Below are 13,097 nucleotides of genomic sequence, written 5' to 3'. Positions count from 1 at the left end.
AATTGGAAAAAGATCAGATGACATCTGGACTCTGCTCCGTTGCCTTTTCTCAGCTGTCAGCCATATAAATGCAAGGTGTCTCCTGGATGAAAATATTTTTCCAGTCCAAGATGACGAGCTTTGTGTTTCTCTTGTCCTGTATTGGTAAGGAATGTTTAAATGTAGTTACTGGATGCTTTTTGAAATGAAGTTTGGTTCTTTATTAAGTCCCTGTTATGTCTTGAAATAATGATTGAATTTGTGGGTTCTAGGGCTCATCCATGCCACTGCTGTACCTGATCTGACAGTGAGCAATGAGAGATACACGGGCAAAGTCATAGGTGGGAGCAGTGCTCACCCAGCCATGTGGAGATATCAAGTAAGCTCAGCACTGGACCGGACAACTAATGAACCATAGCCTGCACTCTTAAAAATAAATAAATAATGAAAATAAGGGTCCTTTCAGTGATGCAACTGAAGATTTTTCTTAATTTCCCAAATGAACCTGGTTTAAATGAAGTATTTCTTAATGCTAAAAGTTTTTGTACATCTATATAGTTGGAAACACGTGATTGGACAGCAATGATATGCAATGAGTTTCTGATATGAATATACATTTTTAGCTCATTTGTGCAAATATGATTATGTAACGTGCTGTGTCCTGTGTTTTCAGGCATCTTTGCAATATGACAACTGGAACTCGGGCAGCTTTGCCCACATTTGTGGTGGCAGCCTTGTTAGCCCCCTCTATGTCATGACTGCAGCGCACTGTATCCTTGAGTGAGGCTTTTCTTTCTTCTGCTTAATAGTGTGTATGCATGATTGTGAAATATATTTGTAACATGTAACAATACAAGGGTGTCCATATTTTTTTTTTGTTGTGGGGGTTTCAAAAATGCACTAATTGGGCTGATCCAAAAGAAGAAATACAAAATACATTTTTAAATCTGGTTTTTAGAAGTGTATTGTAAAAACATGGATTATATTTTGTTGCCACATTTCAAGAGGAAAATACAGTACAGATGCACCAATCAGTACATTTTTTTACTGTAATTTTTATTAGCCTTTGATTTACATGAAACTGTGACATATATAAAAACGTCATATATAAATGGACATTTCTAGTACTTGTTATTAGCCAAAGATGCTGTGCAAATATGGGTTTCTCTCACACATGCTATTTGCATCCAAGTGTGAACAGCATTCTGGTCATTTTCTGGTGAACTGAACATGCTCACAGGGCATCTTTGGGAGCCCTGTTGTAAGTATTCTGTCTTGCATCTCTCTCTCTCTCTCACTCAGTATGCAGGTGAGGAACTATCGTGTTGTTTTGGGGGACTACAATCTCTACAAGTATGAAGGCACAGAGCAGTCTCGGTCTGTGACCAAGATCGTCGTTCATCCCGGCTGGACAGGGGATCTGACAATTGGGTGCTGAATTTTTTTGTTCAATTTTTGGCAGCTTAGCTTATATATTTTATTCTGTATCATTTTATTACATGTTGTATGTTAATTCAATGTATTATATGGATGTCAGGAATGATATTGCCTTGTTGAGGTTGGCCTCTCCAGTCTACAGCAATGGAAACATTGCCCTTGCGGAATTGCCGTATCCAGAACAGACGCTTCCCAATGGCTTTACCTGCTACATTACTGGATGGGGACTTCTAGCGAGTGAGCATGAACAAATCTACTATTCAACATAAACAGTGAATCAGTTTAAGTGGGCTCTGTCTGTAGAGTTGTGATATGTGTAGTTCAAGATGGCAGCACCAGTGAACACAAATATCTTTGCTTAGCTGGTGGTAGTACCCCAGACATCCTGCAGGAGGCACCCATCCCTGTGGTAGAACATTCTGTGTGCGCTTCTCCTGATTGGTGGAGCACCGCAGTCAGGAAAACCATGGTGTGTGCTGGAGGAGATGGCAAGACTTCTGGCTGCCAGGTACTGAGAGTTTATTTTGACACCATTCCATGGAACAGTTTCATTTTAATGTACTGTGTACAACAATGTTAAAATGGTACCATCCCATGCAGTTTATATTTGGACACTGAGCTTAGGGATGTGCGGTATCCACATTTTCCATACCGACATATGCTCTCAAAATTTCTTAGAGAGCAAATTTCAGTGACTAGTTTTGGTTTAGCACACCACAGCACATAATTTTCCAGAGAACTGAGGCTCAGAACACACATAAAGCCTCATACCTGTGAGCACAATGTCGAGTGCAGGGTCTTCTGAGTATTTTGTCTGTTTTCATCCTTCTTCCTCTCTTAACCCAAGCTCAGCACTAAGCTCACAACTGTGGTGGGCTACTAGGCTTGTTATTCTCCACCTGTTTTCAGACTGTCACCTCTCCAGTTAGTGAGCTCCCACAGCGCCTGTGGCTCACTTAAATGCACAAAAATGTTTGGCCATGTTCTTAAAGACACTGAACAGAAATGTGACACAGCACACACACGTCATATATACTGCCCTAATTTTGAGATACTGTCCGCAATTTTAAAAACTGTGGTATAGAGTATTATCATTATACTGCCCAACCTTAACTGAGCTGTTCATCATATGACATTTACATGTAAGGACTAATTCAGGTTGTTCTTACTGCTGACAATCTTTAACAGAGTGAAGCCCAGTGTATTATCAGATATCATACTTCTGAAGGTGTGTGTGTGTATAAAATTATCTTTCTGAAGAAATAATTATGTTCATATAACTCAGATTTTGCTTTTGTGTCATTTAAACTCTTAAGGGTGACTCAGGTGGACCTTTGAGCTGTTTCACTGATGGGTATTGGAGGGTGCATGGTGTGGTTAGCTTTGGCCCTGCTGCAGATTGCAACACCTATCGCAAACCAACAGTCTTCACCCGGGTGTCCTCCTTCATGAACTGGCTGTACTCTGTAAGTTTTCTCTTTTTTGTGGAAGAATCGCTATTTTCACTCCTTACTGTTAATGCACTGATTTCCAACATTGGAACATTATTGTTGGTCGATTGGAAAATGAGCTAATGCCATCCTGCTTGTACTTTGTTTAAAAACATAAGCCAAAATATGTTACACTCATTATTATTATTATTATTTTATTAAGTTTCAGAGATCCCAACTTGAAATGCTATGTGTCTTGAAGTACCCAGACACAACCTTTTATTTAAATTAGTGAACTTAACTATTTTAAGGAAAACTACACCCTAAGAAGCTATGCTTGTACTGGAGTATATTAATCTTGCAGATCCTCCTTCTCTTCCCTGAAAAAATACCTCCCCACCCCTTCACTTCAAAGTGTTTTTTATTTGTAGTTGTTCTGTTTTTTTTGCCAGAAGAGGCATGTCCACTTACTTACTGACTGACTGTTGAAATGTGCATGCGCAAATAATTATTTCAGCCATAGTTCACATAGAGAACTTAAGGTGGCGCTACTACACCGTCTGTTGTTTGTTTAGCCATATTTCATATTCCAGTTTGTGAACTAAATTTGGAACCATTTGGCACGTTTCCACCGACATAAACTGGTTCCAGGAAAAAATTTTCCCAGCTGGAACCAAAGAACAGTAGGTTCTTCAGTGCGAACCATGGCTGAATAATAGGAAATAAGACAGCAACATGCTGTGTTTGTGTGTGTTTCTTGGGCTGTGTTTGGTGTGACATCAGGCGCATTGGCCAAAGCGTCGGCTCAATGTTGGTTAGTTCACAAACTCAGCAGGACAGCTTGGAACTTAGCAACATTTACACATGTTTTATATCTCACAGAGAGAGGAGGTCTGCTGAATTTGTCTTATTTTGCGTGAGTGTGTGTCTTTGTGGTGGGGAGATATTTTTTGGCGTTAGTGTGTTTATAAAACTCTATACAGCTGCGCACAGCCACATTAAACCTCACGTGCTTTAACAAGTTACATTGAATAAATAAGTAATTGTAATTCTTAAAATCAACATAATGCTCTTGGTCTTCTTTGACCTTTGGTGGTAGATAATCTAGTATTTATTTTTAAATAAATTGAACAAGAAAAACACTGATGCTGGTGTTATATATTATAAACACAACTTTGTGTTTATATAGTGTTCGCTTAGGCTAGGGGGTGTAGCATCTTACTGCCCTTAATTTGTATTATATTTATTATTAGGGTGACCAGACGTCCTCTTTTACCCAGACATGTCCTCTTTTTTAGACTTAAAAAAATGTCCGGGCGGAATTTCACAAACGTCCGGGATTTTGTTTTTCTAGAGCTTACACAGAACTTCGAGAAGTGTTTCATTCACAAACTAGTCCCGCCCTCCCCTACTCCGATTGGTTCGCTTGAGTGAGAAGGGGGAGTGGTGAAGTAGCCTAAAATCTTCTGATTGGACGGTCTGACTGTAGAGCTACCGTCATTGGTCGATAAACTTCTCTGTTGGCGTTAGAGCAAACAAATTTCCTATTAATGCTCTTGATTTCAGAAGAATCATTGACAAGCAGGTGGCCACAAACATTTTGCAGTATTGTGTTTCATATCCAGTCTTTAACTTAAGTAGTGATTTAGTTTACTTGTTTAATTTCCCACATTTTGTGTTTTTATGTTTCTTTTACAGGAAATGGTTTAAAAGCCTGAGTTTCTTGAATAAAAGTCCAGGAAATCTGTTGAAACCTTAATGAGAGTTTGATTCTTCAAGAGCACACTCATAAAATATAGGTATTTTACAATACCTTTTTTCCCCACTCTTTACTCTATAATTACCATACATACACTGCAGTTAATTTCCAGGTTTTAAATACAATTAGTAATAATTCAAATAAAGAACACAATAATTAAAAGCTAACAGCTTCACAACACAGATACTTCCTCATGGACAAAATTCTCATTATAGGGCATCTCTGTGATTTTGGGGAAACACTGTTCTTTGGTTTATTTATGTTCAGAAGCTCTAGTATGAAATGGTATGTCTGAGGGACAAAAAAATGATGGTTTAACTTTTATGTTCACTGTTGGGATAACCACAGAAACTCATTTGTAACTTGAGTTATTTAGTTTTGTCGTACTTTCCATAACGCCGTTGGCTGTCGCATGAATTTGGACACATTCCGCCTTAAATAAGTCAGTATTACCCATCTATGGGACAGGAATAGAGCAATATCCTATTCTAGGTTTGTGCTTGTTTGAAGTTCTGGATGGACATGTACTGTACTGATTTTTGGGTTTTGGAATATTACTTCTTGTTTTGACCTCACTTTATCTATTGTGTTTAATAAGGCTCCAACTGACTCTCACCCTCGGTGAGTGATTTGTGATTTCTACAGATCTGTAAAACGTGTTTATGAATGAACAGTAGTTACTGATACTACTTATAGTACTACTACCGTTACAAATACTAAACGGTACAAATCATTGTGTTACTTAAAGACTGTTTAAAAACTGAAAGTGGTTACGCACTGTGTCAAATTCGCACAAACAAAGTCTGCCTTTAGTATTAGTGGTTGTAGGCGGAGCAACGTTTTCACTTGTTTTAGCACAGAGACTGTGTTCATTCGTCTCCTAGCAACGGTGCTGTTGTGCGGAGCCAGGAGATTTGTTCAAACACATTACGGTTTTATTCACACACAAACAAAAATGTAACGGCAGCTGTAATGGAGTAAAAAGTAATATGTTTGACTTTGAAATGTAGTGGAGTAAAAGTAAAAAGTCACCCAAAATGGAAATAATGGAAAAGTACAGATACACGAAAAAAGTAGTCAAGTACAGTAACAAAGTACTTCGTTACTGTTCACCACTGGCACATGGTGAGGAAACATCCTTAGAATTTTATACAAATATTTTTTGATTAAAATTGTGAGCGTCAGCTGTAAATTAATTTTCCTTTGTATTTGAATTTAAAGTATTTTAACAATTAATTGTAGTGTAAAAATGTAATGTTATCAAAAACATCTTCAATTCTTAATTTGAAGTTTATCCACCTCAGCCCACTATTAACACTGAACTTCTGTTCTGCAAAATTGAATTATTTAAAAAACAATAAATTAAAGCTTTATTTATTTATTTGTAGGAGTGTGCATGTGCTGTAGATGCACAAAAATATTACCAAAAGATTTGTTGTTTATACAATTGCCTTAGTCGTTTTGTTTTCAAGATGGCTAGAAGAAATGAGGAAGAAGTGGGAGACCATCACACTGCGTTGAGCAGAGCATCTGTGTATTGTGTGTATTGTGTGTGTGTGTGTGTATTGTGTGTGTGTGTGTGTGTGTCCTTTGGCTTTTCTTAATAATCTAGTACCCATGCTCATGTAGACAGAGGTCAGATGCAGATCTAAGCCGATTACATATTGTTTTTTGTGTATTTTTAAACATTAATATTGATTGGAAGCCATTTTCAAATAGCAGCTCTTTATTAAACTAATAGTGCTATGTTTTTTTAAAATACAATCAGTGATCATTAGTGGTTTATTTTGGCTTCTGTCCTAATTGTGTCCATCGGTTCTTGACAGTGACATTAACTTTTTAACCAGCAGCCCTCCTAATTGTTTTCATGATTATTTCTAATATAACAATCTGAATGTTTAATATGTTTTTTGAGGCCTTTTGGTCTTCAGAGATGGTTTAAGTGACTTCCTTCTATTTTTCTATTCCTACCTACAATGAAATTAAAAACCTTATTGTATGTTTAAGGTCCATTAAACATATTGGTGTTAAACAGTATGAAGAGGGCAACAAATATTTAAACACTTAATACAAAGTAGTGTAAAGAGATTTTATTCCAGTTTGGCTCATGGATCAGTAAATGTTCACACGGGGTAATACAGGGTAGAACAGTTGTGTATTGATTTAAAAATAAATATCAGAATAATATTGGTCAATATTTAAAGAGTTCTTTCATTGACAATGCACTTCAGAGTTAGATTTTCTTTCTGAAAAACAAGCATCAGTGGTTTCTTGTGAATAATTTGCATTGTTAAAGTCGGGGCATGATGAAAAATCTCAAAGAATTGTCACTGTTTGTTACTAATGAAGGAATAAGAAAAAAATACACAGACTTCTTTGAGTTTTGTTTTTATCACACTCTTTTTCAAAGAGCAACAGCATTATGGGACTCTATCTGACGAGTAGATTAGAGGAAAGATGGTGAAACAAATAAGTTGATGTGTGATGCAAAGGGAGAGAGAGAGAGTGAGAGAGAGACAGAGAGAGAGAGAGACAGAGAGACGGGTTGTGACAGAGGAAATGATGGTGTCATGATCACTTGGGTACCTGTATTATAACGGATTTTGTGGACAGACCCACAAAGTTTGGGTGCAAGCAAGTGGAACATACACTGAAGAAGTGGAAATTAAAGGTAAGAGCTTGTCAAATTCTAGTCTCTAATGTTTGACAGAACTTATGTCAGACAAACTGTATAAATTGAATTCATTATTGAAAATACTTCCCATTAATAAGTAAATTGCTGACATCTTTCCACAGTGTTGTTTTATCTCTGGTCTCTTGCTCTCCTCAGATGTCAGTCTCTCACAGCTCTCCTTCCTCTCTCATGTTCTCTTCACACAATCACACGTCCTCCTCTGTGGTCAACACCTTGGCCTTAACCCCGGACTCCACCACGTCTTCTGTCAGTTCTCTGGCTGGACACATGCCTCAGATGGACAGGGAACCGTATGGTCAGTTGATGGCTGGGCAGCCCAGGAGCTCTGATGGCAGGAGTGAGGAGACGATGATGGGCTTGGCATACCTGCCTTATTCAGGCTGTTTGACTTCTACAAGCTCAGAGAGAACAGCCCAACAAGGACATAACATACCGCAGGTAAAACCAGTCTTGTGTTGTAAAATAGACTTAATTTAGTTTATATATTTTGTTACAACAGCATTTCAAAACCAATGCACTTTCAATATATAGCACCTGGTATTTTCAAATTCTTTAAGCTATGAAAATGACACACACATGTGTGGAGAAGCCAACCATAGCGCCTAGGAAGCAATTGGGGGGTAGGTGACTTGCTCAGGGGCTCTTCAGCCTTGGACATCGAGGGAGGAGAAAGCACAGTTCATTCACTCCTCATTTTCTGATTATTTCCTGATGCTCCTTGGGATCAAACCTGTGATCTTCTGGCCCCAAGCCCACTTCTGTAACTTCAAGTCAACATGTCAAATAAGATATGTTTTTCAGCCTCTCTCACCCACGCCTTTCAGCTATTGATGTGTTTCTTGTTGCCGGGTAAATTTCTAAAATGTAAATAAATACAAATAAATCAATCAAAGTCATATTGACCATTTTAATTGGATAGAGTGTTCTATGATAAACTTTAAACAGATATATAAAGGAGGGGGGGGGCGGCACAATTTTTTACAATGGCTGGACTGTCTTCTGGTTTTTATTCAATGAAGCAGAAACTAACTACTTGTTTAGTTAGTTGTTCTAAGCCTTCAAAGAATTGAGTAGCAGATTAGTAGAATATAGCCAGATGTTTACAGTGGTGTGGCCAATGTTAGATCCTTAGAATAACTCTTTTGGAGGGACAGTGTGCTCTGAGCTACGCTGTTTAATAGATGGGAAAATGCCTTTAATTATTTATTCTACATTTTCTCTGGTAACTGCTTTAATGATAGGTAACCATATTTAATGGTAGGCTGGCACTGATCGCCCAGGCACTGGTGACCCCTGTACAGAGCTAAAGTGTGCCTTTTGACACTATTTTTCAGAGTATATTACAAATTGCTTGTTTACATAAATGTGTTTATTGCGCAACATTGTCTAATGATAACCTGTTAACTGGAAGTCATGTGATCAAACTGCTTTGCATTCCCACATTCACATCGCCTTACGTTTGTTTCTCGGTGACACTGTGCAGGAGTTTTCTCAGTTCCTGCTCCCTCCTCCTCCATCCAATCTGCGTCCTGTGGGTCACAAGAGGAGCGTGAGTAAGGACAGCATGGAGTACAGGCTGCGCAGAGAGAGGAACAATATCGCGGTGAGGAAGAGCCGAGACAAAGCCCGCCGCAGAATCATCCTCACTCAGCAGAGAGCCCTGCAGCTGGAGGAGGAGAACCACCGGCTGCAGCTGACCATTGAACAGCTCAGTCATGAAGTGGACACTCTCAGACACTACCTCTCACAGCGCCACCTACACAGCAGCAAAGTGGCAGACATAGGGGTCGGAGAGAACTGCTGAGTGGCTTTGGGACTTGTGTACTACAGTGTGTACTGCAAATAAAGGTATCAAGGAGGGTTCTCTGTGATACTAAACTGTCACTGAGCTGGTGCCCCTCAGGCCCCTCAGTGGTCTTTTTCCATACTTTTATCTGGAGAGCAGAGATATACTAATATTATATTGCAAATATACACTGATCAGCCATAATATTAAAGCCTCTTTTTTATTTCTAAATGTATCGTTCGTTGTATAAGATCCACTGATCATATATGAGCACTATGTAGTTATAAAATTACAGACCAAAGTTGCATTCCAGTGTCTAATTGTTGAACTACACAGTGCACTTACTCCATAGGCACCTGGTCTGGAGATACAATACATTCTACCACTTTGGCCAAAAATACACAAAGATTTAAAGCCGGCAACATCCTTCTCCCCCAGTCTAAAGAGCCCTGTTAAAAGAGAATGAGCCCCTGTTCACCCCAACACAAGCCCACAGGAGTGAGGCGCAGAAGCTCTGGTTTATCTTTCTTCTCCATTAACGTTTTTGCTCAGTGCTCATATTTGTCTGCAGTTGTGATCTATTTAACCTCATCTTATGACAGAATCAGACAAGGAGGTGGGACAGTTCTAAGGTTTCAGCATGTGATGAAGGAAGCTGAGTGAAATCAGAATGCAGGGAGCCCATAACCACTGACTACGGGGGTCTTATTTCACAGATGTCCCAATTAATACACAATGTCCGCTTTAAGATGCGTGTTACACTTTTGAAAGCACATGTGTATCATTTGTACCTTGACAAAAAGACCTTTATTTCTGAGTGTATAAATATTTCCCATATACAATCATATGTGCCATGTTTATCTTTTCAGTTCTGCAACAGAATTTTGCAAAAACATAATTAGATATGTTTTTTCCCCCCTCTCTTTTTTTCCTCTTCTTTTTCTCATCTCACTAGAGCTGAGCAGACAGTTTTTATGACACTGGGTTCTCATGCAGAGATGTCATTTAAGATACAGTTTATTCTGGGTCAGTGTTACTCACTGATGCTTTGTCACCTCGATTGTGCTGTGATGGATAGAGAGAGAGTAAGTGTTGCTGATGTCTCTGATTTGTGTATGATGTTCAGTTAAACCTTTCTTGATTTAGGAGACCCATACACAGGGTCTGAGGTTTTTTTTTTATGTTGGATGACTCAATGATGCGTTGCCACACCTTGCTGATGCCTGTGTGGTTAGATGAGCATAAGTCCTGTATCCTGTCTGTACTTTACGGGACACAAAGTTGTTATTTTTTGGCATATTATACACCTTTGAGGACGTAACCACCATTTGAACAACTAAATAAACATTCACAGATGACTGGCACAGAATAGGCCTCCGCACTAGCGTCAGGGAGAAGAACTCGTTTATTTCTGACTCACCTTAATCTATTTACAAATACTCTGAACAATATGAAGATTTAAATCACCTACTCAGTGGAGAATAAGCTTCATGGTGCCAAGAGCCTCTTTTAAAATAGTGAGTCCTCTCTTTAATACCTTTCTAATATTTACATAAGGTACATAGTCATTTTATCTTTGTTGCTGAATAAGATAAGAGAGCTGAATAATAATAATTGTTACTATTAAATTAATGCAGACACAAGGGTTCTAGTGAAAGTATGTGTGTATAATATAATATAGTTCAATTGCTTTTTACATAATAACCACAGCAGATAGATAAATACACACACAAACATAGCAAAATGAATTTTAAAATAGTGTGCAATTGGTATATTCATAAAAAATTTAAATAAACTGTATATGAATGTCATCTCGTCAGATCAGTAGTGTTTTTTTGTTGCTAGGGCGACCTGAAAGATATTGCCTTCCAGAGCTCAAATCACTATATTTAATGACAGAAACCCCCACCCCACACGCACCTCATCTAAAGCCGCTTGCTAACGGACAGAATGACACAGGTCTCTGCGTTGGGAGGAGCAGGGGGCCAGCTCTGGTGGGACGAGGGGGATATTTCATCATTGTGTGGGACACAGAGTTGGAGATAGCATCAAGACGCATGGCTTTTAGAGTCTTCCTGTGGCTGCCACTGCAGGGAGAGGACACACTGATAGTCGAGTGGGAAGTGGACACATTTGTTTTTATTGCCTTTACAGTGTTATCAGCCCCATTCATCTGTTCTCATACCTTGGCCTTCACATTTAGCAGAAAAAAAATTAACTCTCACACACACACACACACAGACATGCATGCAAGAAAAACCAAAGTCTGCCCACTTCCCAATTTCTGACTCTCTGCCCACTCCTAAACAGTCTGCTCACACACACACACACAGTGGACACACTGTTTATCAGGGGTTTGTGTGTGAGTGTACACTTTTCACCTCAACAGATGTAGTTCCTCACTGTCCTAACTACTTCTTAACAGTACTTCGTATTCACTGCGCAAATTTGTAGTAGAACCCTATTCAGTTATTTTACTTAGTGAATGATTCTTCGTAGTTAGGATATTAATTATTTAATTATTACAAGTTACTAGTACTTCATAGCTCAAAGTAGGAACTAAACAACACTGTCTTTTATAGATACTTCAGAAAATAAATAAATAAATAAAGGAATATTAGGCCTATCTTTAAAGCCACGGTAGGAGGCCCAGTGGTGATGGCTGATAATATCAGACTGTCAATCTCTTACAGAACTGAATATGACAGTAAAGAGAGAGCAAGGGAACTGAAGAAGGGTAAAAGGAACGTGAAAAAACAGCACAAGGGTCATGAAGATTCAGACAGCAGTGGAGAGCACAGGATAAACTTTATTCTTTTTTTAAACTACAGACAATTTCAGTAAAACAAAGCAACTTTGAGATTAAAGATACATTTATTGCTGTGCATCTGTTAAAACGAGTTTGTTCTTATATGTTTGGGTGTTGTAACTGTGCTGTGAGTGCCTATGGGGCAATATGTGGTTCCAAGTCTGAAACCTGGCCACAGGATTAGGAAAGGTACTGTTTCAGCTCTGTCCAAGTTGCTCAACAGCAGTGACCCATGATTTGCAATTATCAAAATCCCAATAAATCTAGAGAACTTGGTCACGGTGGTTGATCTTCTTTAAGTGACTTTGATAGAAGCTTCGCTTATAAAACACCAAACGTTTTCTGAGAAGCAAATACACAGTTGAATTGAATTATTTGACCAGTTATTTTTCAAACTGCCCACTGTCTGCTGCAAAAATTGATGCAACAAACTGACCAACAGACATAGTCCAAAATCACTTGGACCAAACATAGGAGGCAAAACGACCTTACATTTGAAGGCAAGTTCCCATAAATATCTTATATTCCAAGTTGTCAAATAATTTCTATTGCTAAATAGTGGGTTTTCTTTGGAGAGTAACTACGTGTATTTTCTTCATTAGAATATAGTGAATGTAGTTCTGAACTCAAGATATAATCGACCAGATTCCCAGCTCTACACATACAGCCACACAGTAGTCCGCCAGTGGAAAAAAGAATTTGTTTTCTACAGAACATAGTTCTATGAATATTCTGGATTTTCTTGCTGACAAATCACAAACCAATGTATCCTCAGTCTTTTGGGTGGATGATGTACGAAATCCAAGTATTATAACCATTCTTAGTATTCTCGAAAACCAGAGTGTAGCGTGGCCAGTAGAAAGATATAAGAACACTCATATTCACAACTGAGGGCGGCACGGTGGTGCAGCAGGTAGAGTCACAGTCACACATCCTCCTGGAGGTTGTGGGTTCGATTCCCGCTCCGGGTGTGAGGAGTGTGGTGTGTTCTCCCTGTGTCCGTGTGGGTTTCCTCCGGGTGACTGTCTGTGAGGAGTGCGGTGTGTTCTCCCTGTGTCCGTGTGGCTTTCCTCCGGGTGACTGTCTGTGAGGAGTGAAGTGTGTTCTCCCTGTGTCCGTGTGGGTTTCCTCCGGATGACTGTCTGTGAGGAGTGCGGTGTGTTCTCCCTGTGTCCGTGTGGGTTTCCTCCGGAAGACTGTCT

General features: G+C 39.0%; 2 protein-coding genes across 2 annotated transcripts; both read left to right on the top strand.

The window, feature by feature from the left end:
* The first annotated feature begins 13 nt into the window (after positions 1 to 13).
* On the top strand, positions 14 to 4,646 carry LOC136708260 (elastase-1-like). The gene is made up of 8 exons (XM_066682676.1): positions 14 to 144; positions 252 to 358; positions 653 to 759; positions 1,282 to 1,410; positions 1,517 to 1,653; positions 1,779 to 1,924; positions 2,733 to 2,882; positions 4,545 to 4,646. The coding sequence occupies exons 1-8, from the start codon at positions 69 to 71 to the stop codon at positions 4,554 to 4,556; spliced, it is 864 nt and encodes a 287-aa protein (XP_066538773.1). The 5' UTR covers positions 14 to 68; the 3' UTR covers positions 4,557 to 4,646.
* Positions 4,647 to 6,191: 1,545 nt separating this feature from the next.
* Positions 6,192 to 10,718, top strand: cebp1 (CCAAT/enhancer binding protein (C/EBP) 1). Its single transcript, XM_066682677.1, has 3 exons — positions 6,192 to 7,276; positions 7,436 to 7,738; positions 8,784 to 10,718. The coding sequence occupies exons 2-3, from the start codon at positions 7,436 to 7,438 to the stop codon at positions 9,102 to 9,104; spliced, it is 624 nt and encodes a 207-aa protein (XP_066538774.1). The 5' UTR covers positions 6,192 to 7,276; the 3' UTR covers positions 9,105 to 10,718.
* The last annotated feature ends 2,379 nt before the right edge of the window (positions 10,719 to 13,097 follow it).

The sequence above is a fragment of the Hoplias malabaricus genome, chromosome 10, assembly GCF_029633855.1.
Source record: "Hoplias malabaricus isolate fHopMal1 chromosome 10, fHopMal1.hap1, whole genome shotgun sequence".
NCBI classification, from domain to species: domain Eukaryota; kingdom Metazoa; phylum Chordata; class Actinopteri; order Characiformes; family Erythrinidae; genus Hoplias; species Hoplias malabaricus.
This window is presented reverse-complemented; position numbering and strand designations above follow the sequence as displayed.